The following is a 25,460-nucleotide window of genomic DNA, read 5'->3' on the forward strand; positions in this document are numbered from 1 at the left end:
CTTAACCATATATGCTCTTGACCTTGGAATGTGCGTATGTTTTCAAGACTTATGTTGTAGGCACATATCGATGTTGGTGCATGGTGAACCAATGTGTGTGATTGCCCCCATCTGTGTCAGCTAGTGACATGTGGTATTACTATATGTACGATACGCACTCACATGTATGGTATTTTGGTGCATTTCAATGTGCCACAGACCACACATAATGGTGCATGCGGGTACACACTGACGTGAAACCCTGCTGGCGCCATGATGCACCTAATGCAAAACTCTGCCAAATTTTCACTATGAAAATAAGGCAATAATTTGCTATATTTTTGCTGCAAAAGCTTGGTGAGGATCATTTTGTGTGCCACGACGCACCTAGTCTGAAATGCTATCGAATTTCTGTCATGCAAATAAGGCAAAATGTTGCTGAATTTTCATCATGGAAATCTAGTATGAATTCTAAATGTGCTAGCAAAACATTAATGAAGGTCAAACGCCTTTTCAAACCAATCTTCAAAGCCAAAAATATTTAAGCCTCAAAAGCTACAACCAGTAGCTTGATTTTATTTGCCAATAAGCAAAAACTTAAGAATTTATCAAAACAAATGACTGTCTAGTGACAAATGTCATGGGGTGTCTAACACCTTCCTCAAGCATAAACAAACTTTCAAATCCATGAATCAATAATTTTTTTTATCTTTCTTTTAGATTAGGAAAAACGATTTTTTTCTTAATCTAGGTTTGGTAATAAAATCAAATTAGACATAAGAGACCAATTAAATTATATATATTAAGGTTCAAATCCTCGTTCTGTTGTACCAATTAAATTATATATAGGGATGATTATAGTAAACCCACCTGAGATTTGGCCTGTTTGCATTTTGCTTACCCGTAGTTTAAAACTTTACACTTTGCCCACCTGAGATTAGTTCTGTTAGCCTTCCGTAACCCGCCTCTCTATTTGCCGTTAGAAAAACACATTTTTAGGCTAAAGCAAATATAGCAAGAATCAAAAGTTAGGGTTTTTCATGCTCATGAACTTCAACGAGAACAAAGTGGAGGAACATCACACCAATCAAATGACTCAATGAAATTATTTTTAATCTATAACAATGTCAACAATTTCACAACAGGCCAACTATCACAACAGTCACAATCACACCAATACTTAACCCTTTCTTCGAAGGCAATTTTCCTTTTACTTGACTCATCACAGGCGTTTCTGGTAATGAGCTCGGGTTCGATGGCACCGTCTGATCCAATGTAATCGCTGGAGATGTATTGGTGAATGAACAAGCAGGCAAAGGACTCGACCCACATAGCCCTTCATTCCCAGAAAAGCTTCCTTGACCAAAGCACAGCGATGGGTTTCATTTTCCTTCATTCTTGCTTCATGGGTTTCATTTTTTTGTGGTTTTGGTTGTGGATTCATCTGATTTCCTTCGTTCTTGCATCCGTCTCGGTCTCAGCCTCCATCTCGACAGTTTAGAGCAGATCCAGGAAGAGAGCCAGTGGTGGTTTAGAGAGAATGGAGCTCGATCTCGGCCTCCGTCTCGGCTAGCGGTGGTTTTCATTTTTTCTTTTCTTTTTTTGCTTTTGGGTTGTGGGTTTGATAATGATTTGATTATGGTGGGGTTATGGGTTGTGGATTGTGGGCGTGGTGGTGGTGATGCGTTGTGGGTTCTAATAGTGGTGGTGGTGGAGTGGGTGGCAACGGTTCGTGGGTTTCAATTTTTTTTTTTTTTTTTTTGGCTTTTTGGTTGTGGGTTTTATTTTATTTTGGCTTGCTAATGGTGGTTGACCTCCATGGTCGCCGATAGCACCACTATGAGCCATCGCCACGACAGCCAAGCCACCATTAAACTTTAGGTTGAAGCACTTGACCACCACCATTGGCAGGATGAACAATGGTGTTGTTATTCTCTCTTTGGTTTGTTTCTATTTTCTGTTTAATCTATGATTGGGTTCTAAAACTTTTTTTATTACAGTTTGGGTTTGAAAAATGAGAGGGATTTTGTTATGGATTTAGAGGATTTAATTGGTTTTGGATGTGTGTAATTGAAAATTTTGAACTATATTTACAAATGTTGTGTTCTTGTGTTTGTGAGGAAAAGATTTAATGGTTCGTGTTTGATCCGTGTTATGTTCTATTTTTAATAAAAGGGTGTTTTTCTAACGTCTGAAGGTGAGGTGGGTAACGGATTGAAGTTTAGGTGGACAAAGTGTAAAGTTTTAAACCACAGGTAGGCAAAGCGCAAATGGGCCAAACCTCAGGTGGGTTTACTATAATTATCCCTTATATATTTTAGTATGTAGCCTGTGCTACCGCACAGGAACGGATATATTATTAATCATAAGTTTATTCATGTTTAAAAGGCTCAATTAAGTCTAAATTCATATTATTAACTAGAAAATTTCATTAACAAACTTAGCATAAAAAGTAAAGTACACCAAATCAAGATTAAAGCTTAATTTTAACAGTTATAGCATAAATATCAGCTACTAATCAAGAAGCTAATCAAGAATATATAAATGTACATCTCAAAGTGGCTAGGATCAAAACATGTGCATATCTCTAATTTAAGCTTCTATTAAGGTTATCTCAATTGGTAACACTGTGGAGATGAATGCAATAGAAAGTAAAGTACACCGAATCAAGATTAAAGCTTAATTTTAACAGTTATAGCAGAAATATCAGCTACGAATCAAGAAGGTAAACAAGAATATATATATATATATATATTTACATCTCAAAGTGGCTAGGATCAAAACATGTGCATATCTCTAATTTAAGCTTCTATTAAGGTTATCTCAATTGGTAACACTGTGGAAAAAAATATATAGTGTCTTCCAAACTTAAGACTGTCACCATTCATCTCTTAAGAAAAAGGAAAAGAAAGGCATGATTGTGTTTCTTTTTCTCTATTTTAAAAACATCATTGGCAAATACCCAAAACCAATTAACCCAAATACTCTAAACAAAAGCAAACCAAATGTGACACAAATATCCTAAACAAAGCAGTGATAAATCTACAATAGCACATGAGAATAAAAATATCATTGAAAACACAAAACATGGCAGGTTTATTTGAAGTAAACAGCAAGAAATCTAAATGTCTAATAAAACCAAATTGAAGTTTAATAACACTAAAATAATTCTATGTCCTATTTCGTATATAAGTACTCAATAAGGGATAGTAAAAATAGGGGAATAGTGTAAAGAGAGACTACAGGAAAAAGTCAAAAATAGTCATTAAAAGGAAGTTTATAATAGTTTCTAATTTCGACAGCAAGAATCAAGATTAATTACACAAAGGTTCCTCAAATTTATTAGGCTTTACTTCAAAACTACAGAAAGAGATATATTAGATTATACGCACACCCAAGTTATGGAATTCATGAAACTTTCCACCCATTATTATGTAATCATCTATTCATAATATAAATAAATAAAAGTAAATCATCTATAAGTACTCAAATCCAAGACACTAAGACATACACAATAAAAATAAATGAATAAGCAAAATAAGCAAAGCTAACAACAACAACAACATTAAAAAAAAAAAAAAAACTGCCAATAAACTAAGCCTAAAAGCCTAAGCAATACAAAAATTAACAGAAACCAAGTCAAATGGAACTTGGGTAATTACTGAATATTGGATTTAACCAATGTCTATATTAGGAATTTAGAACAATAATACAGTGTTTCTACCTTCTAGGCATCACGGAGGCCACTTTCTTCCGTAATATTGGTGGACTGTGCAAACTATAATTGGCAAGAAAATCAATTTGGAGCAACAAAATTTGATTCTATTAACAATACTGCTATTATACTAATAGTCTTTAACCTGCTCAATGCACAGAATTATTTAATTGATGTATTAGGTATCTCATGTGCTAGTCTAGTCACAAACATTGAAGTTAAGATTATAATTCTAGCAAGTTTATGTCGATAATGTATTGGTTTGTTGTAAGCTTTCCCTGGTAGGTTATTCTTGCATTTCATTATAGTATTTGTAAATCATAAGCTCATAAAATAGTGGCCTTCAAAATTCTAGAAATTGTATCACAAAAAGTTACTATTGTGAAACCTACAGTTGGTACACTCCTCCATGGATCTCAATCAAAAAATACATTTAAGTAGTTCAAGGTATTTTAAATATTGCAAGAATTAATTAGTCAGACTTAACAGAGCAAATGATAAATATAATAAATGAGCAAGTAAAACCTAATATGTGACCCCTTCTTTCGATTCAAAATGTTGTATTGCTAAAGCACATCCCTGAGAATTCCATTACTCATCTATAGAAAATCAACCCATTGCATTCTTTTTATCTCTTCATTGGGTTGCGAAGCAAAATTCTCAATAAAAACTCAAGAACTAACACCAAAGGGTGGGTGCTCGCACATATGAAAAATTATGTGAATTATAAAAATCAACAGTTACAGTACATGAAACACTATGCTAGAGACCACAAACTAAATATACAAAACTGGCTTGAAATTGAGTAAAACCTCACAAACACAAATAAGTCAAATTGATTACAAAGCATAGTGAACAAAAATTTGAGGAGAATTCCAACATCCATATAAGGCTGCTGGAAAAAGGGTAAAAAAAAAAATTAAGGCAATTCCAAATTTCCAACAATTTTAAGGACTAATCTATAAAAATAGAATGATACCACATAAATTAAGCCAAAAGGTGCAAATGCTACTTTTATATATAAAATATATATATATATATATATCAATAGAGACATATATCAATAGAGAAATAATAATAAAATTAAATATCAAGAAGGAAAACAACAAAGGCGATCAAAGAAAATGCGGTTCAATCTGCAAAAACTCGGTAATTAACATAAAAAATCCAATAATTTTACTTAAAAAAATTATAAATAACTATACTCTCAGTAATCAACTTTTTTTTCTCTCTCTTTTGAGAATGATTCAACAAAACATAGATCTGCACAAAAGCATAAATCAATTCAAATTTTAGGGGTTGACCAAAAAAAGCAACCTAACAAAAATCTGCCAAACAAAAACAAAAATTTAATCAATACAACAATCGAACAAAACATAACTCAAGAAATTGAAAAATAAATGGGAGATTAGGGAAAAAGGTAGCCAAACCTTAAACCATGCGGCAAAACAGTATTTAACAAAATCTTTGTTATGTATCTGTTTGTTTCTGTTAAAAAAAGGTGAAAAACCTATTTTAGTCCCTACATTTTTACCCGATTCCCACAATTTTAAAAAATCTTCCACTCTTTTTTGTTTCTCTCCCTCTCTCTCTACAATCAACCCATGGAAAACTACTTCTTCACTTCATACCCTGACTCTGGCGAATCCTCGTCGCGCTCACACGAAATCAATTTTGAGAATCCGCCGCCGTGGGACGATCAGCCTCACCAGAACTACAAAGCAAAGTTCATGTGTAGCTATGGCGGCAAGATCCACCCTCATCCTTACGACAATCAGCTGTCTTACATCGGCGATGAGACTAAGATTCTAGCAGTCGATCATACCGTCAAGTTCAACTCCTTCATTTCCAAGCTCTCCGTTCTCTACACCGGTGGAGCTGATTGTGAAGTGTTGTTCAAGTACCAGCCCCCCGACAATGACCACGAGCACATGATGAACGAGCACAGATTTTTTTTTGGTGGTGTGGGGGTTTGAAATATGGGTTTGAATTTAATTTTTTGGGTTTTAAATTTGTTGGGTTTGTGTTTTGTTCATCTTGTTCTTGCTGGGTTTTAAATTTGCTTGGTTTCTTGTTGGATTTGGTTTTTATTTTTGTTTTTAATTTTGTTAAAATTAATAAATTAATTTTTTTTAATTTAGAGGCTGATTTGGAAAGCCACGTGGACACAGTGGGTGTTATTTTAATATTTTTAATTTTTTCTGTTTGCCAGTTGTACAATTTCCATCTCTGATGTAACGTCTGGGACTAAAACGAGATGCGTTTTCCAAGATAAGGACTAAAATCGGTGAAAAAAAAAAGTTAGGGACCAAAGTGGGAATCTCGTGAGAATGTAGGGACTAAAATGGGTTTTTCGCCTTAAAAAAAATGCAGTAAATAATTGCAGTAAAACCATAATTTCACTTTGAGAGAAATCATTAATAAATCGACACTCAACAATAATCGACAAAACATAAAGGCAAAAAAAAAAAAGTGCAAACCTAACAAAAATCTGCCAAACAAAATTAAAATCTAACCAATACAACAATTGAAGAAAAATTCACTCAATAAATTGAAAAAAATAAAATAAATGGGAAATTAAGGTAACCGGTAGCCAAAATAAAAAAAAAGAACCCTATAAAATTACATTCATTAGAGGAAAAAGGATGTGTGGGTAGATTATACAATTTGAAACGGTAGTTGAATAGAAAAAAAAAAAAAAAAAGAGCATGCTTACCTTTTGAATTGTCTGTTGTTGCAGCGAAGGAATGGATAACTTCTGAATAGTTTGTTGACAGGGTAGAGAATGAACAAATTTTTCAGTTTTCGCGGTTTTTTTTTTTTTTTTTTTTTTTTTGAGCTTCCTTTTGGATTTCTTTTTTCCTCTGTGATTTGGAACGGAACATGCAAATAGTAAAAAAGTGGGCCAAATCATCAAAGAGAGTATCCAAAAGAGGAAAATTAACTACGCTATTCTGACCTTGTGTGTATGGAGTTGCAGAGAAGAAACAGAATAGGGCGGAAGAGCAGATCTCAGTTACAGTGACTTTGAAGTTTTCATTGGGAAGTGATGTGGCTTATTTCACCATTAGCGAGTAATACAATCATTCTGATTCCGAAATCTAGAATGTGAACAATTGAGGGAGAAATACATTGAAATTGAAACATTCCAAGTAGAGTACTAACACCACGAATAAATAAAAGCAATATATTCATCCAAAAAGCAGATGATAAACCCTCGATCTGACAAAAACAAAAACAAAAGAATCAAAGTAGATCTAAGCGATTTGGAATCTAATCGATTCGAAATTGGTACCTGGCTGAACTTGAGGGCGTGTTGATCAAAATGTCAAACTGAAAAGCGAAGAGAAAAACTTAATTTGAATACCAAAATCGAAACCAATCCAAACAAAATATCAAAACCTAATCACAATTAATAAACAAACTTAAATCGAAGATAAAAACTCACCAGTAGTGGTTCCAACCTCTCTCTATCTTAACAAATTATTAAATTTCAGAAAAGCAACTAAATAAAAGTGCAGAATAAAAGAAAGGTCTTACCCTTTGGTGCTCCTTCTTTCTGTAGTAGTACGTGCCTCCCCCTCTCTTTATGCGTCCATAATCCTCTTCTTTTATAGTGAAGAACCCTAATTTCTTGTCTGCCATTGACAGAGAGAGAAAGAGCTGTCAAGGATTTTAGAAAGAACCCACCTCATCTCTGTAGAGAAAGGAATTGACAGATGCAAATCCAAAATACTTGAAATCAAAAAATACGAATAACTAGAAAATATTAAATAAGAACAGTCATAGCTGAAAAGTATTCATCATTGATCTTGAGAGATGCCTTTCAAATTTCATAGCATTCATTAAAAAAGAGGGAATGGGCTATGATGAAAAAAAAAATGAATGATCCATTATCAAAATCATCCATAAGATAATGAAAATCACTCTTGGATCATCCGCAAACTCCATCTACTCACAAAATAAATAAATAAATAATACTTATGAATTATGATGCAGACAATGAAATTGGCATTTTTCAAAATAATGATTAAATCCTATCAACTCCCTCGCTNAAAGAAAAAAAAAAAAAAAAAGGAAAATAGAAATTGTCTGTTGTTGCAGCGAAGGAATGGGATAACTTCTGAATAGTTTGTTGACAGGGTAGAGAATGAACAAATTTTTCAGTTTTCGCGGTTTTTTTTTTTTTTTTTTTTTTTGAGCTTCCTTTTGGATTTCTTTTTTCCTCTGTGATTTGGAACGGAACATGCAAATAGTAAAAAAGTGGGCCAAATCATCAAAGAGAGTATCCAAAAGAGGAAAATTAACTACGCTATTCTGACCTTGTGTGTATGGAGTTGCAGAGAAGAAACAGAATAGGGCGGAAGAGCAGATCTCAGTTACAGTGACTTTGAAGTTTTCATTGGGAAGTGATGTGGCTTATTTCACCATTAGCGAGTAATACAATCATTCTGATTCCGAAATCTAGAATGTGAACAATTGAGGGAGAAATACATTGAAATTGAAACATTCCAAGTAGAGTACTAACACCACGAATAAATAAAAGCAATATATTCATCCAAAAAGCAGATGATAAACCCTCAATCTGACAAAAACAAAAACAAAAGAATCAAAGTAGATCTAAGCGATTTGGAATCTAATCGATTCGAAATTGGTACCTGGCTGAACTTGAGGGCGTGTTGATCAAAATGTCAAACTGAAAAGCGAAGAGAAAAACTTAATTTGAATACCAAAATCGAAACCAATCCAAACAAAATATCAAAACCTAATCACAATTAATAAACAAACTTAAATCGAAGATAAAAACTCACCAGTAGTGTTCCAACCTCTCTCTATCTTAACAAATTATTAAATTTCAGAAAAGCAACTAAATAAAAGTGCAGAATAAAAGAAAGGTCTTACCCTTTGGTGCTCCTTCTTTCTGTAGTAGTACGTGCCTCCCCTCTCTTTATGCGTCCATAATCCTCTTCTTTTATAGTGAAGAACCCTAATTTCTTGTCTGCCATTGACAGAGAGAGAAAGAGCTGTCAAGGATTTTAGAAAGAACCCACCTCATCTCTGTAGAGAAAGGAATTGACAGATGCAAATCCAAAATACTTGAAATCAAAAAATACGAATAACTAGAAAATATTAAATAAGAACAGTCATAGCTGAAAAGTATTCATCATTGATCTTGAGAGATGCCTTTCAAATTTCATAGCATTCATTAAAAAAGAGGGAATGGGCTATGAAATTGAAAAAAAAAATGAATGATCCATTATCAAAATCATCCATAAGATAATGAAAATCACTCTTGGATCATCCGCAAACTCCATCTACTCACAAAATAAATAAATAAATAATTACTTATGAATTATGATGCAGACAATGAAATTGGCATTTTTCAAAATAATGATTAAATCCTATCAACTCCCTCGCTTCTATGAAGATGATATGTCATAAATCAAAAGAGAATCATAATAACAATAAAAAGCTAGTGAACTTAGCCCAAAACAACCCTTCTATTTACTAAAACTCCAAATTTGATGGTCATAACTTTTCCTTCATTTTCTCTCAGGAACCAAACAAAGGCTATGAAATTGAACAAAAACCGAATAACCCAGCATCAAAATCAACAATAAGAAAATGTAAAAAAAAAAAAAAAAAAGAGCTCTCAAACCATCCACAAAAACCCATCTACACACTAAAATAAATAAATAAATTCTCAACATTTAGATAACCAAAAAAATCTAAAGCGCATCCAAATTTGATTTTCATATCTTTCCCCTTCATTTCCACAGGAACCAGACAACTTCTAAGAAACCCAACCACCCAGAATCGAAATCATCAAGAAGAAAAAAAAAAAAGAAAAAAAAAAAGCGATGGATTAGTAAAATACCAACTGTAACCAAACGCGGAGGTACAGTAAGTCGTTTTTGTAACGGCGATTGGAATCGAAGGTCTGCGCGCACTTCTACAAAAATCGTGGTAGCTTCTCATTCAGAACTTGTGAAGGCAGCAAATCCTTCATCTTTCTGATCCCTTTATATAGACAAAATGCCAAACAATCTTACTTTTTAAAACCATTAAAAGTGCTACCCACAAAGAGAGAGAGAGGCATACCGGAAGCATGGGAGAAGAGGGTCGTTACCAGAGTAGGATTTGATGTCTGAGATCAAGGAGGTGAAGAGATCGGTGTTGTTGTCGTTGTTGGCTTTGGCAGAAGGGGAGGTGAACCTGTAAACAAGCGTGTCTGATATTTAAAGAAGAGAAAAAGGTTTTATTTAGCCAAAAAAAAAAAAAGCACAATATTTAAATGTAAAATGCAAATTTCTAGAAGGAGAGGTGAAATTGGACTCCAATTTTATATTTGAATTAAACAATTAGAAAGATAAATCTAGACACATGGCACAAAATTAGAACTCTAATTAGGAATTCAGTTTGAGTTTCTCTCTGCTTCACCTATTATTATTATATATATTAAGAATTCAATTTAAGTTTCTCTATACTTCATCTATTATATATATATATATATATATATAGATGTCGCACAAGGTGGACTCAAATGTCGTGTGCCTTTTCTTGTTTTTTGTTTTTTTTTTTAAGGATTGAGTATAAATGGTCTGCCGTTGATGAGATACTAAGGAATGTTTGGTATCAGTGTTAAACTAACCGTTTTGGTGTAACACGTATTCCTACAATACTTTTTAATCTACACCTATTTTCATAATATTTAAACAACTATAAATCTCTAGTCAAACAGCTTTTAGTAAACCTCAGCTCAAGATTTACTAGTATTCCATGGGGTATATCTCACCGTGGTCCCCTTGCATCAAAGCGGTAGGGGTGTTCCTATGGGCACACCAGTCAGGATTACTCGTTGGTCACTCCCTACCCTTTTCGTAAAAAAAAAAAACAACCTCAAAATAACCACCACCGAGCACCACAACCACAACCACCAAACTCAGCCCTCTGCAGCCCACAACCACCGCAACCCACTAGTATAAGATCAACCCAAACCCCCCAAAAAAAAAAATCCGAAAAAGAACAAGCTACAACTGGATTAAAATCAAAACAGGCTGGTAAGAGAGGCAGAAATCGGTGGTGGAGGCGTTTTTTCAACAGTAGTGCTTCAGATCGGCAGTGTAGCTTCAGATTGGCGGTGTGGCTTCAGACCGGCTCAAACAGTGGCTGAGATCGGCGGTGTGGCGGAGCAGTAGAGAGAGGCGAGAGGATAGGGAAGAGAAAGAGGCAAAGCAGTAGAGAGGAGAGGGAAGATAGTGAGTGTGAGGGAAAAATGGGATGGAACTGGTGGAGTAAAAAAAAAATATATATGTATATATATATATCTGTAGCACCTTGTAAAAAAATTAAAGATTTGGCAGATCTTGTGGGGCAAGAATTTTGGTGTTTAGCATTTAACACACCTGAAGCTAATGATCTTTATGGTGTGATTTTTTTGCCTTATCAAGTATTCGATATATGTAAATACCAACTTGCATGATATCTCGTAGTTATGTGCGGGCGAGTTCAAATTAAGATGGGTGGAAAAAGTATCTTATGTATTTGTTACATGTAGAGTCTTTTTCACATTGTATGGATTCCATTCACTTACAATATACACATAATATGAGAGAGATAATGCATGTAGCAGATACATAAACTACCAAATAACACTTGTTATTTCAATTCATGAATGAATAAATCTGAGTCCTTCGGTTGGGTTGGGAATTTTGTGGTTGTGAATGAGTTAAATTGGATATTTGCATTGCCATTACTCCTTTGTGACCTCAAACCCATTATGATTTATAAACTCTCATATAATATGGGAAGAAGATAGTAACCAACTGATTGTAGGTACAAATAATATTTATTTTCATAGTGTTTTATTATGCTACAGTGAAGTGTAAGGGATATTTGAAGAGTTGGAACCCGAGCTCTTCCCCCATATTTGAAGAGTTGGGAATACACTTAGGCCAAGAGGCTCGTGGTCAACTATGTGCTACTTGCTTTTTTGCTTAATTTACCAAAGATATTTGGGTGGAAGGCGTGTTCAGTTTCCTCTCTTTATCTCAATGTGCTATAGAATATAGATCATATAGCATCAATCAATTCAGGATGATTGAAAAATATGCCTTTTGGGTTATTTTCAGGATGATTGAAAAAACAACCTCCTAAAGATTTTATTCACTTGCATGCAAAACTTAGGATATAGATGATAATTGAGCTGTGATGAAAAATGATCACTCATTATTTTAGCTATAGGGAAAAGAGAGAGAAGAAATAAGAAGAATTCTTGTAGGAAAGAACACAGCCAAATGAATTTCTATCAAGGGCTACATCTATAAAAACAACAACTGGGAATTTGACAAACACACAAGTATACACCAAAGTCGCAAATAATTTACGTTACATCTTAATCTCTCTACGCCGGAGCAAGACATTCCTCCACCTCCTAGAAGTAGTCACAGCAATGTCCCCAATTCACAACCTGTAGGAACATCTGGGTTTCCCACCACCTGAAGCCTTTGAAATCCCCACCTACGCTTTACGTGATGTACCACGCCCCAAAGGTAAGGGATAACACCTGTGTACATCCCCATTGCCTCTCTCTGCATCTCAGAGAAGTGACCAAGTTGCATCCATAAGACCATAACATAGACCTGCTTTTATCTTCGTTCCAGAAGCTGCAAGGATTGACTCAACCCATTTTCATCAAGCATAAAATATAGAAATATAAGGCTATTGGACAAAACATGCTTGCACGTCTCTTGAGCTTGGTAGTGGATCCCATGACCAAGTTTTCTTTTCTATGTTATATATATTTTTTTAATCTCTTGAGAATCAACAGCTGCTTTTGTCTGCAAGTCAAATGTAATAGTACTAGTCGCAAAGATAGCGTTGCCCTTTATGTAGGCATAGTAATGATACATTCCATACATGTCAATTTCATCAAATTAAAGCCCTTCAGAAAATAAACAAAGGAGCTCCAATTTACTTCTAATTCACAAAATGCTCACAGAGTTTGAGATAGCATAAAATCCTAATAAATATCAAACGTTGCCTTGATTACATAACAGTAACAAGAGCAAACAAATCAAAATCTGATGAGCTCAGAGGAAAAGGAAAAGGAAAAGGTCATACAAAGAAATATGATTATTAACGTCCACTAAATCTACATATCTAAAGAATATTTTTAACATTGCTTAGACCATCCTTGTTACGTGCCTTGGAGAACTTTCCAGTAGCAGTACCCTTTTTCATTTCAGATCATGACACTCGTCCCAAATAGAACTTCTAAAACAAGTTCCACCTCAGCTCAGGAACTCGAGAGATTTTGTAAGTACCATCAAACAGCATCATATTTTACCGCTCTCATAAAGAAGCCTATCAAAATTAAGTTGGGCAAGCAGGTTGTGGCTGACCTGTATTATGCGCACTAGGAAAGGTAGTTGAGATGATCTACAATAAATCATGTACAACCACCTATATCATGTGATGAAATGACTTTGATAAAATGCAAACTGCTACAATGATAAAGGGCTTGAAGAGAAACTCCTGACTTGTCCACGGCAGATTCAGATATATACACCGTGAAAAAGCATGGGTAGGTGACATGCCCAGAACATTACAAAGATCACCTCCAACTTCCGAGTGTTGTCTCTAAAGCAGCAACTTCACCATTGACGAGCACATGACACTACATCACTCAAATCAAAAGGCAGACTTCAAAACCTTCTGAGAGAAACTTTAATCTTGACTTGCACAAAAGTTAATCTAGAACCTTAACATTACACTCATAAATTAAGCCAGAGGTGAAATGAATTTCCCTTGGTACTCTTTAGATTTTATTCACACTATCTGAATCAGGAGATAAGACACTAGCTCCAGAGCCTTAAAATCTTCTAAAAATGAGGCATTCTCCCATTGAGAGATATAATTAGTAGAGTGGAGTACTCAGTATTGATGCTGCAATGATATCAAACAGAACTGGATTCAGTCTTTCTTTCATGTGCAGCGGTCTCAGACTTGTCATCAGAATCAGATGCATGTAATGTGCCTTCTGTCTCACACACAATTTGAATATTTGAATCATATTTAAATTGCAAAGAACACTCACCAGAACCATTTTGTGTAGAATCAGAGACATCTTGCTTTTCATTGATCTCCTTGGTGGTGTTCTCTGCAAAAAATTCTCCTGAAGAAGGACCGGGCTCAAGACAGTCAATGTCATTTATTTCACGTACCCCATCCATATCACTCACTTCCAGAGATTGGGCATGATCTTCAACAGGAAAATCCATTGCTGGTTTGTTTTCCGGCTCAAGTACATCATGACTAATATCAGATGATGACATACATTTCCTGCCAGATGCAAACTGAGCTAACTTGTCCTCTGCATGAGAGTCGGAACATGCAGTCCCCTCAACTGAAACAGGAATTTTAACTTCATCAGAAGCATCTAATGAACTACTCATCACCAGAGTATCATTTAAGGGCACAAGCGGACATTGGACAGAAGACTGCATATTATCTTTGACAGGAAAATCCAACAATGGTTTATTTCCCATCTCTATTGCATCACAGCTCACACTAGGGGGAGGGTCAGGTTTCTTCTTAGAAACAGACTCTGCTAACTTGTCTCCAGAAAGAGAGCCAGAACACACAGTCTGCTCAGTCAAAGCTGGAATCTTAAGTTTAAGAGCATCTAAAGAACTCAAATCTGCAGTTCCAAAATTATCAGCTGTCTCATTGGCACTGGGCAAACCAGCATCATCATCTCCTTGAGAATCATGCCCAGATGCAGAATCCATCCCAGATTTATTATCCACAGAATCATTAGCACCATGCAAACCAGAATTATCACACCCCTGAGGGTCACGCCCAGCTGAGGAATCCATATCAGATTTATTGTCAGCATCTGCAGCTTCATTCATTAGTTCATCACCACCTTGCAGACCATCATCACCACACCCATGTAGATCGGCTGAGGAATTCATATCACATTTATTATCCGTAGCCACAACTTCATCAGTTAACTCATTAGCATCATCACACGCATGAGGATCATGCCCAACAGAGGAGTCCTTATCAGATTTATCATCTGCGGCTGCAACTTCATCAGCTATCTCCTTAGCAAGATCCGAACCATTGCTGTTACACCCATTCGAATCATGCCCAGCTAAGGAATCCACATCAGATTTATTTTCCACCTCAGGCTTAGTAGAAAGCTTGATTTTGCACTCTATCTGCTTTGCACCTATAGGAAAGAAATGTATATATATAAACTTAACCGACACGCCATAACTATATAGCAAAGAGATAGACAACAAACACCACAACCAGTACCTGTGCTGGCTGTCATGTTCCCCTCCATGTTATCTTGCTCCAGTAGCAGCTTCTGTAACATATCTGTACCAGGGAAGACCAACATATTCATTGATCTCATTTCTTTCCTGAGAGATTCCTCAAGAGGAGTGAAGCCAAAAACCATAGTCCATGTATGCATGAGTTCAGCAATTGCAGGAATAATCAGTTTCTCAACCTTGAGAGAGCACAGAGCCTTCAAATAGGACAAAAGCAGGATGAAGTAAATGACATAAACGAAAAGTAAGCACATTAAAAAATAAATAAATAAAGAGATGCAATATTTTGAATCTCTATTCCATGCTAGTGAAATCCCCAATGAAATAGTAGTTCTTGTAGCTTACTGATTCAATAGCGCCAAAAAGCCGACGGCACATCCCTTGACGCCTATATATGTGGCGAGTTCCAATAAATGGCATCTCTGCTAACTTAGTCCCATGGAACCTAACCAGGCAGAAGACACTGAGATGGTAAGTATTGCATTCCACATACACAAGCAGAAATCATATGGATCTCAAAACCCACCAAACAGGAATTCCTCTCTCACACCAGAACTTTAACTCGGCAGTAAAACATAATGATATATACACACACACAGGCCCACTAAAGGCATAAAAGTAGCGAGCAAGTTTTTTAGAATTATCATAAAATGGATTTCTTGATTAAATATTTAGGCAAAATACTCAAGACCAAAGTTATAAATACCATGCCAAAGGCTATTTCGGTTAAATCAAGAGAAAAAATATTTCAGTACCAGTCAGCATTGGTGTATCTAACCAAAAAACTTTCTATAATTTTAAAGAACTTCAGGACTGATCTCAAAATAGCTAAATGAAAAAAAGGGGGGGGGGGGGGGGGGGGCGCGGCGGGCGCTAGACACCTGACAGCAAAAAGAAGAAAATAAGGACCAGGAGATAAACATGAAAGCCATTTGTTGTATATCTCACACTTCTCTCCTCCCTCTCTCTCAATCACAAAGCACTTCCAAATGGGCTAAATTAATATCACTCCTCCCTCGCTGCTTTGATTTGAAATCTTCTTCAATCTTAGTCTTTCTTCTTGGGTAGAGGTTATTTCATTGAAAGTGTTGTTTCAGTTTGCAGTTTACATATTTGGGCAGTGGAACTGTGGAAGATGAAAAAAAATCTTGATTGCATATGAATCTAAATGCATGGGAAGCCTATTTTGCAAATTGATTTTGATGGGCTTTTTTTTTTTTTTTTTTTTTTTTTTGGTATTATTATTCTAATAGAACCGTGTTTCCAATAATAGAGACCTTAAGGCTAATTAAGTGTTAGAAACGATGGGTACTTTCTGAATGCCACCTCCACCACCAAAGCTAAGTACAAGAGCTCAATGTACAACTGATCGTGAAACAGGTTGCCAAAGCCTACCTTCAGCCCATGTCCTCCATGGCCATTGAGATTAGGAGAAATTTAAAAATAAAAAGAAAACAATTGTCCAGTTTTAAATCGGTCGGAAAGGTAGGAACTGGCCCAAAGATCCAAAATTATCTGCAATGGCTGGAAGAGGAAGACGCTAACAGCCTGAAATTTATAGCAGTACATTTCATGGAGTTTATGCACACTGGTTTGGTAACCAGTCGGACATATTCCGGCCGGTACAGTAAATAATTAATGGCTATGCTTGAGACCCTATTAAAAAGGCTTATACATACATCATAGGGAATTGGGATAATTAACATAAGAAATCTGCTCAAGAGCCGGTCAAAGCTAGGAACCAGAACTGATTTTATACTGTTTTGACCAATTTCTTTTTAGCTTTATGAAACTTTTGAGGGGGAAAATCTTAGTTATAAAAACCGGACTGGACCAACCTCCTCAACTGGAAATGGGACCAGAAGCGGTTCTTTATCTGGTCTAGTTTTTAAAAATATGCATGTAACAACACCAACATGTAAAACCACTGACCCAAGAAAGCTTCACTTAGAAAAAGAGGAAAGAAAAGTAGTGATGGACCAAATACTTCAGCTAGACCAGAATAACAGAAAATCTCTTGGACATAGGCATTCACAAGAAGACCAATACAATTGAATAGCTCCCTTCTGATAAGAGGAGGAAGAGCATGCTTCCCTTAAGCACGTCCCACATGATTTTCCAAAACACAATGACTTTGTCCAAGCATCAAGTAGTTTGGATATTGTTACTAATTCAACTTAGATCCTGTATAAATGCATGGAATAATAAACCATATCCTTGTCAAGGGGCGAACAAATTCTGTTCTGTAGTACGTCATTGCCACTACAAAACCTTCCTCTTTTCTATTAATTCTCCTATATTCACACTAAAAAATAATAAAGCGCAAAGTAGAAACATAATAGTGACCGATGAAAGTTTGGGGTATGGTACCTGATAGATGCTGCACAGATTATTTCATCACCCCTCTCCAAAATAGCAGTGTAGAAGCCACTATAGTTTATTCGATTGAAGTTTGATCTGGGGTAGAAAAAGAAAAGAAAAATGGGAAACTAATTACCTTCAGACAATTGGTACAACATATGTTTCACAAAGAATATAATATAGATGGTCAGTAAAATAAGTAACAGCTTTTATTATGCCTAAGTACTCTAGAAAAGTGAATAACTTATTCCATGAAACTGAGCAGTCATGTGTGCACGCACACAATAAAATATTTACTTAGAAACCACATTATATATACCAAATAGGTTCAGTGTTTAGAACCAATTACACATCAAACAGCTTAGTAAAGGATTTAGAAAAAGTAATTAAGACAATGATAGTGGACCAAAAAAGCTCAAACACTTAAAAAGTGAACCAGTATCCTATGGCATATTTATACCATTGAGCTTGCTAAAGCACAGTATCAGATTAAATAATTGTGTCATCACAACAATCTTTTCCAATCAAATTGAACTTTTGATCACACATAAGTTTGCTACAACTTAACCTTAAATTAAAGTCCCATAAAATTCAGGTGGGCACAATTTGAGGGTGATTCCTTTCTTTACTAAAGCTTATTTTGCTATTCAACTACTTCAACGCTAACACCAATCCCAATCAATAAGTTAACACATTTATAATATATCTTCCCAATTTTGACACTAAATGAGTCCTAACCTTCAAGCTTCATCTTTTGAGTGGAACGGTCTTTCCTCAATTCCTCTTTACTAGCCTGGACAGAGTACGCTTTGTTTGCAAAATACTGCATTATCAGGTCTAAGCATCATAACAGACTGATGGTGGGCATGCTAAAGGATCATTCTAATCTGTGTTGTGCCTTTCCTACATCCTTTTCAAGAAACAATGTGCTGCTGATTTCTGTTCTTTTTTTTGAGTTGCCTCCGGTATACTGCCCGTGTACTTGGGCAACTCTATTTTGGCTTTTAATGAAATTACTTATCAAATAAAGACAATGTACTACTGTTTTCAGTTTGAGGAAATATAGATGTAGGGGAAAAAATTCAGTATATTACACACACACACACACACACACACACACACACACATATATTGAGCCAGAGCGCATTACCATGAAACCTATCAACATTTTGTTCAACAAAGGCATGTTAACATTAAACCTATATCCACTCATGTCACTAAACACAACAGTACAACTTTATATCACCATAAAATATAGAGATTCCTTGTTTTACTTTTAACTGTTCATCATATGTATACGGTTAAACAAATATATATTTAAATAATGGCTCTACACAAACACAAAACCATATTTCCAGATTCCACATCTCCAATTAGAGAAGTTCAGATTTCCAACACCACGTCCACATCAAATGTGACTCATTCTATTTTTGACTAAAAGTATGTACATTATATCCCATCTAAGTAGTGAATAAAAGGTTAACTTTTCAATGATAAAAAAATTTCAGCATGATAATACAGAAAATTTGTAAAGTTTAAAAAAATCCAAATTCAGATGACCGATCTCCAAAGACATATACCTTAAGTCTAAAATTATTATAAGCTCGTTCAAATTCAATAAAATCATATTTATGCATATAAAAGTGATTGTTCATTCAAAAAAGAAGTTTATTATATATCATTTATCCATGTCTACGAATGCATACAACTGTACATGCCACTATATACAAAATAATCTAGTTAGAATCATAGGTAAAGAAATAAAAGAATATTAAAATGTCAAAATTCATTAGCAATGAGAGAAACATAGACCTGCTTAAATGAACGTAATAAACATACATTAAGCCAGTTAAGAATCAGTAAAAGAAGGGGATAAGGGAGGAAAGAAAATCTCAGAAACCAATCTAAGCAACAATAGCAGTCATTTAACACACAGCTCAGCAAAAACTAAAAAACTTATGACATGAAATACAAAAGCCACAGTTAGAAGTATTAATGAAGATCACATAGTCTGTCATCTGTTGGCCAAAGCAATATTGTTTCAGCTTAAGTATAAAATTTAGAACTTACCCACAATTATAAAGAACATTATGTATCAAATTAACCCCACTCCTCCTGTCAACAACTGGCAAAAAGCATTCATCCATAACAGTCAGTGCAACAGCTAGCTTAGAATTGCCTTCCACCCTTTGAGGAAGCCCTCGAAGAGATGTGTCTGAGTCTTCGTCCATTCTATGAATAAGAGACCAGGAAAAGCCTGCTTCCAGTTCATGTTTGACTCCAAGATACTTCTGCAAATGCTCAAAGATCTGTAGAAGCAACAGAATACAATTCAGGACAGTGCCATACATGTCGTAAAATGAGAGATATATATAAAACTATAACTAGCGAGACATACAAGGAAACCAAACAAAAAACTGCTATATTTGTGAAATATCAAAAAGAGAGAATTCTAGATTTTTTTTATAGTTAAGAATAATTTTAATGCATCGAAAGTACTTATGAAAAACTACATGAAGTAGCCTAAAGTCTAAAAAATTACAGAGAAAATTCTAGATATTTGAATGTTGGAAGGGACAGAATTGAGAATACACACAAATTCCCATACCCGATGTCATTAGATCTAAAACCTCAGAAATAATGCAAAAATAATAAAGATTGATGGGTGAAGCCACGTTACGTCAAGAATAGGGTAACATGACAAGATCAGCAGAAGGTCCATTAAAAAAGCACCCGTGTATTATATAAGATCACAAGGAAAAGTATCAATAAATGTATGCAGGTTGTAATATGTCATTGACACTCAACATTAACGCTAGATTTCAGATGGGAAAGGTAACTAGCCATGGCATTAACTAATCTTTTGTCAAAAATAAAAGAAATAGTAATTTCCATATCCTAATCAACTCATTAGGTACAAAATTGCCTCAAAAGTGCTTTGCACCACCAACTAAACAATTTAACAGATACTTTTAAAACTATACTATTTTTTTTCCCATATTAAAAAGTATTACTATTAAAAATTTTAAGATATTTAAATGAATTAGCATGAAAAGGAGATACCTCTTTACATTTTTGCCCACAAAAGGAAGGGACTAGATTATTGGAATCAACAGGAATAGCATCTGTCTCTGGCATGCATGATTCATGATCTGCAAAAGAGAAATTTAAATTTCAAAAAAAATATTATCTGTATTTTGATAAAACAAAAGCATATAATCCATTGAAAAAGCTTCAAAGAGAGGAAGCATTACATTTTTTCTCACACAAACTACACTTGAGTAGTGCAGAGGCAGTAGAATCATCTCCTTCAGCAACACCCACACTGACTAACCCACAAAATTTGCATGTACAATTTGGACAGTGCCAATCACCAGGTGGAAGTGTCTGTAACAAGAAGAAAGATATGACTGACTCAAGTAGCAAAGGAGGAAACAATGAAGGTAAAGCAATACTTTGACTGCCCAAAGCTAACAACAACCCACAAAACATGCACCATCATCCAAAAATTTAAAGACTTGAGGTTATATGGGTAAGCTGCGAGGACAACAAATCCAACATAGAATCTTAATCCCAAAAGTCCTGAGGTTTTGTTTAGATCATCAAACAGCCAACATTGTATATTGGGTTTTATATTTTTTTCGTTATATTACTGATCAAAAAATTATTTTTTTTATTATATCATACAACTATACTGCAAGTAGTCAACCATACAAGCAAGCTAGGTTAAGCTATTAGCTGCATTTTCCTTCATAGAGAAAAAATACTACCAGGACAAACTTAGCATATGAGTCTTGCATTAGAGTACCAACTCTCCATCCCTCCCTCCATCCATCCATACAAACAACTAAAAGCACCAAAACCCATAGCTCACTTCAGGCAAAAGTGTTAGCCATAACAGTTCACCACACAACAAAGACTCACACTATTAAGTGATTCAATATCTTTGGTGGACAAGTGCCCCTCAAGTATTAACACTAAAAGAGTAAAAGATGAGATTATATTCCCAACCCCCTCCATGCCTTCCCCTCATCTGCAAAATCCTAAAACTAGCACAACCTATATCTCACTTCTCTTCTTCTAAAATAAATAAATAAATAAATCTAACTTCCCTCAACGATGTACCCCAGACGAACACATCACACAACAAAGACGCCATAATTTGATTCAACAGCTTTTGCACTTGTCAAATCTCAACATTAAAATAAATCTTTTAAGTCTCTAAATCCTCTCCTTCCAATATAGACCTTAATTTAATAAATATGTAATTAAAAACATTACAAATGACCAACAGAAGAATATCATGGAAAATCTAGAAAAAAATTTAAAAGGATATCATTGTTATTAATACAAGTACTACCATGCAGAGAAGCATAAGGCATTGTGCAAGTGCAATGATATCAAGTACACACACCTGTATGTCCAAGCAACTCTGATGAAATGTTGATGGACAACCATCACAACAGATCAAATCCCCACCATCTGCACAGATGCCACAAGTGTCATCATTTGGATCATCTCCATCTATGTCTATAGAGTGGAAACCAGTGCGTTCAGACTCTTCCTGGCTATTCCATGCATCAATCTGGCACTGCAGAAGAGAAATCCCAGAATCCAGATATATGTGTTGAAATGGCTGACGCAATTTGCTCCCTGCGTGAATCTCAAACTTTGAAACAGTGAGGATTTTACTACAGCAGCCACAATGAATGCCATCTCGTGTAATCCAACCCTCCAGCATTACTCGAGTCCGCCGACGGTTCATATACTGCACTTTTTGGCTTAACTCCACAGTTTTAGAGTCAATCAGCCAGGAAAGTAGTGTCCGTTTTCCAGTATATGGAATGAAACCATCAGTTTCTGAATTTTGCCCCTTCTTAGAACTACGAACCAACAAAGTACATCTGCCAAGTTTTCTACTCTTTCTTCCATGGATACGGGAATTGGATCCAGAGGATGCTTTTTCAATGCTATCATGAGTAGAATTTTGACTTTTTGAGTTTACACTGGCAGAACCATTTTCATTCATTCTACCCTTCATTGACTTACCACCCTGCTTTATGAAGGAGCTTAGTTTCTCTTCATGGCTAGCACTGTCCATGCTATCCACATCATGCTTGGTACTCGCAGATCTTCTCACAGCAGGTTCTGCTTCATTCTCACTATCACTGTAATCTCTTCGCTTCTTTTTCAGTTCTTTCTCAATTTTCTTTCGAGTTTTCCTGGTTAATTGGCTGAGCACATCATCTGCTATAGGAGCAAATGAAGCCACATCCCCACTGGGTTTGGCCTCATCATCCTCATCTTTCAATTGCTTTTGAAGTGCATCATAGGCCTTGATGATTGACCAGTACGCTGTTCCTGAGGGATTAATGTACACAGCATCTAGATAGTCTCTGTTCCTCCTAGGCCTATAATCTATTGTCCAGCCAGCTTCCAGAAGCATCCCTCTAATCCGTTCACGCAGTTTTTGCTTTTCTGTGCCACTACCACGCCTAACTTTTCCTTCTTTAATTGCAGTTGGTGGGAGCTTCTCACAAGGAGGAGTCTTTTCTTCTTTGGGACTAACCCTTTTCATAGGAGTATTTTCTTCTTTGCAACTTACCTTCTTCATAGAATCATAAGCCTCCACATTCTTCAATCTTAGCTTTAATGACGTATCACTGTCCTCTGAATCCCATTTGACACCCTTGATACTCTTACTTGATAGAGATTTCTGCAAAGCCAGATGACTTTTTTCTGGCCGTACAAATAAACCTGGTTTCTCAATAAGTTTTGTCTCAGGTGGGTACGATGAAGAATGAATTACTATATTCCTTTTAGCAACATCTGGAGTTTTCAAACTCTTTCTACTTTCCTCAGCTTTGCGGGGATCAAAATTTTCCAAAGGCCCACCACCCAATTTCTTCTTCTTGTTTACCATCACCTTCAAAACACCATTTTTGCCCTGAACTCTAATCGGCTCATCTGAATGACCCCCAAACTTCTCCCTTAAAAATGATTGAGGCAGCTGAGCTCCATCTCTACTCATCTTAAACCTACCGTTATCAACATTATCTCCCAAATTCAAGCCACCCGTCCGGTCAAAATATAAATTCTTTCTCTTGTCAAAACCATGTCTACTTGGCCCGGTTTCATATTCCCTCTCCATCCCGCCCCGAGGCTTATCCATTGATCCAAAATACCTTCTTCCTCCAACTTCAATTCCACTACCATCGAAGCGTTTCCTACGCATCCTTTCCCCATCAAGCCCATCATACTCATCAAACTCAAACACATCCATCTTATTCCTCTTCCTTTCGCTCTCATCAAAGCCATTCCTACCAATCATACCATCCTCATAATGCCTAACGTGATCCAACCTATCCCTCTTTCGAACAACTCCACTCCCCTCTCCAATACCCTTATCATAGGCAGATAAACCATTGCAAACCCTAATAGTTTCTGGGGCAACCCTTCTCCGAGGCGTGGGCAAAAGCTCGTCACTCGACCCCGAATCACTCAAAACCAACCTAGACCTCTTCTTCTCCTTTCTCCTCTCGTAAACTTTTCGAGAACTCGAAGAACCAGCACCTCCTCCCAACCCATCGCCACTCTTTTTCCTAACAATTAAACAACCAGACGAGTTCCTATTCTTCAACACTAGCCCCGAAGGGCCACCAGATCTTAACCCCTCTTCCATCTACATCAAAATCTACACGAAAAACCCCTAAATCCCAAAATCAACGGTCGAATCCATCCAAAACCTCTCGATTAAACACAAAGGAAAACCCTAATTCTCTCTCAAGTACCAAAAAACAACCAGATCTGAACCAAAATAATCCAAAATGCTTCACGTAAATCAAAAAAAAAAAGTCACCGTACTGTGAAAACGGCAAAGGAAGATTTCAAATTTTCAAGAAATCTTACCTCGCCGGAAATTTCCACGATTCCTTCACCGGAGATGCGGTTGGTCCGATCGGCAACACAAATTTCCGGCGAAAAAAATCGATCAAAGAGAGAGAGAGAGGCACAGTGTGTATGTGAGAGAGAGAGAAAGAGAGAGAGTTAGAGAGAGAGAGATAACGGGTTTGGTTTGGTACTTTATGAAAACTAAAACTATTTGTGCTTTGTTTATATAATTTTCTTTATTTTTTTTAATTTTTTAATTTTTAGTTTCAATATTTACCTCTTTACGATTTGATCAAATTTTCTTTTTCTTTTTCTAATTTTTCCCAGTTTTCCCTCCAAATCTTGGAATTCGATGCTGGGCTGGATTTTGATCAACGGCTGCGATCGTGCCACGTAGGATAACAAGAGTGCTGATGAGTTGGATTGCCACGTGGCAAGATCATGGAGGGTGAAAACGAGGTAGGTAGCTGTTTTTGTTTTAACAGTTTGGAATGTATCTGCGTATTGATTATTGGTTTTATATAGTTAGGTAATAACGAGGAATATAATTGGGATATGCACGCGCGGAAAAGGGCGCGTGAAGAGAGATTCAGACAATAGTATCTGACTTGGATTTTGGACTGGGCTTGTGTTCTTTCCCATAATAAGCTCAGGTTCTTCTTTTGGTTGGGCCTTTGACTGTTTTGGTAAAAACTAGGTTGTTTTATTTATTTTTGGTGCTTTCACACAGTTCAACACGGAGGTTTTTTTTGCCCTTTTCTTTCACTCTTTTCATGTTTTTAACCGTTTGAGTTTTGACTGAGGATTACTAAATACTAATCTAGCAGCTTCGCGTGACGACCGTCGTTTTGGTTGGCTTGTATAGGAATGAACATTTGTAATTTGTAAACGAAAGCGTGTCGTGTAACCGCGCGTATATATGATCATCCAACAACACACACGCACACAACACATATATAAAATATGATATATGACGTATGATCCAATCAAACATATGATATCATATCATGAGCTAATACATCTTCGATTAGGTTCGTTATTAGAGCTAAAAAAATGTGACCGGTAAGTTAAAAAAACACCAAAATTTTCACAGCCTTTTAAATGATTATTACTGTGATTGAAATCAAAGTGGGTCCTTCGTAATTTCATGATATTGTTCTAATTACAGT

At 35.8% G+C, this 25,460-nt stretch overlaps 1 protein-coding gene and 2 long non-coding RNA genes across 4 annotated transcripts; all 3 read right to left on the minus strand.

Annotated features, from left to right (window-relative positions):
* Window positions 1–6,633: 6,633 nt before the first annotated feature.
* Window positions 6,634–7,302, minus strand: LOC136066693 (uncharacterized). The gene is made up of 3 exons (XR_010628188.1): window positions 7,235–7,302; window positions 6,990–7,027; window positions 6,634–6,795 (listed from the first exon to the last, which is right to left on the minus strand). It is a non-coding gene; the product is annotated as an uncharacterized LOC136066693 (long non-coding RNA).
* Window positions 7,303–7,996: 694 nt separating this feature from the next.
* LOC112017831 (uncharacterized) lies at window positions 7,997–9,900 on the minus strand. Its single transcript, XR_010628189.1, has 5 exons — window positions 9,825–9,900; window positions 9,573–9,715; window positions 8,597–8,693; window positions 8,353–8,390; window positions 7,997–8,158 (listed from the first exon to the last, which is right to left on the minus strand). It is a non-coding gene; the product is annotated as an uncharacterized LOC112017831 (long non-coding RNA).
* A 2,720-nt stretch (window positions 9,901–12,620) lies between these two features.
* LOC112017861 (increased DNA methylation 1) lies at window positions 12,621–24,490 on the minus strand. 2 transcript variants are annotated; one of them, XM_024050317.2, is made up of 9 exons: window positions 21,815–24,490; window positions 20,655–20,787; window positions 20,464–20,552; window positions 19,471–19,709; window positions 17,410–17,496; window positions 15,385–15,484; window positions 15,023–15,236; window positions 13,794–14,933; window positions 12,621–13,642 (listed from the first exon to the last, which is right to left on the minus strand). In XM_024050317.2, exons 1-9 carry the CDS (start codon window positions 24,080–24,082, stop codon window positions 13,614–13,616), a joined length of 4,299 nt encoding a protein of 1,432 aa, XP_023906085.2. In that variant the 5' UTR covers window positions 24,083–24,490; the 3' UTR covers window positions 12,621–13,613. The 2 variants fall into 2 exon arrangements, with proteins under 2 accessions (XP_023906085.2, XP_023906084.2); XM_024050316.2 differs by having other exon boundaries at window positions 12,621–14,933.
* Window positions 24,491–25,460: the final 970 nt, after the last annotated feature.

This window comes from Quercus suber, unplaced genomic scaffold (assembly GCF_002906115.3).
Source record: "Quercus suber isolate HL8 unplaced genomic scaffold, Cork oak 2.0 scaffold_4, whole genome shotgun sequence".
In the NCBI taxonomy this organism is placed as follows: domain Eukaryota; kingdom Viridiplantae; phylum Streptophyta; class Magnoliopsida; order Fagales; family Fagaceae; genus Quercus; species Quercus suber.

Coding starts and splice junctions, on each gene's coding strand:
- LOC112017861 (XM_024050316.2), bottom strand. CDS start 24,082: ATGGAAGAGGGGTTAAGATCTGGTGGCCCTTCGGGGCTAGTGTTGAAG. Junction 17,497..19,470: donor AATGTTCTTTATAATTGTGG/GTAAGTTCTAAA, acceptor TTTCTACCCCAG/ATCAAACTTCAATCGAATAA. Junction 14,934..15,022: donor GAACATGACAGCCAGCACAG/GTACTGGTTGTG, acceptor TCTTTCCTATAG/GTGCAAAGCAGATAGAGTGC.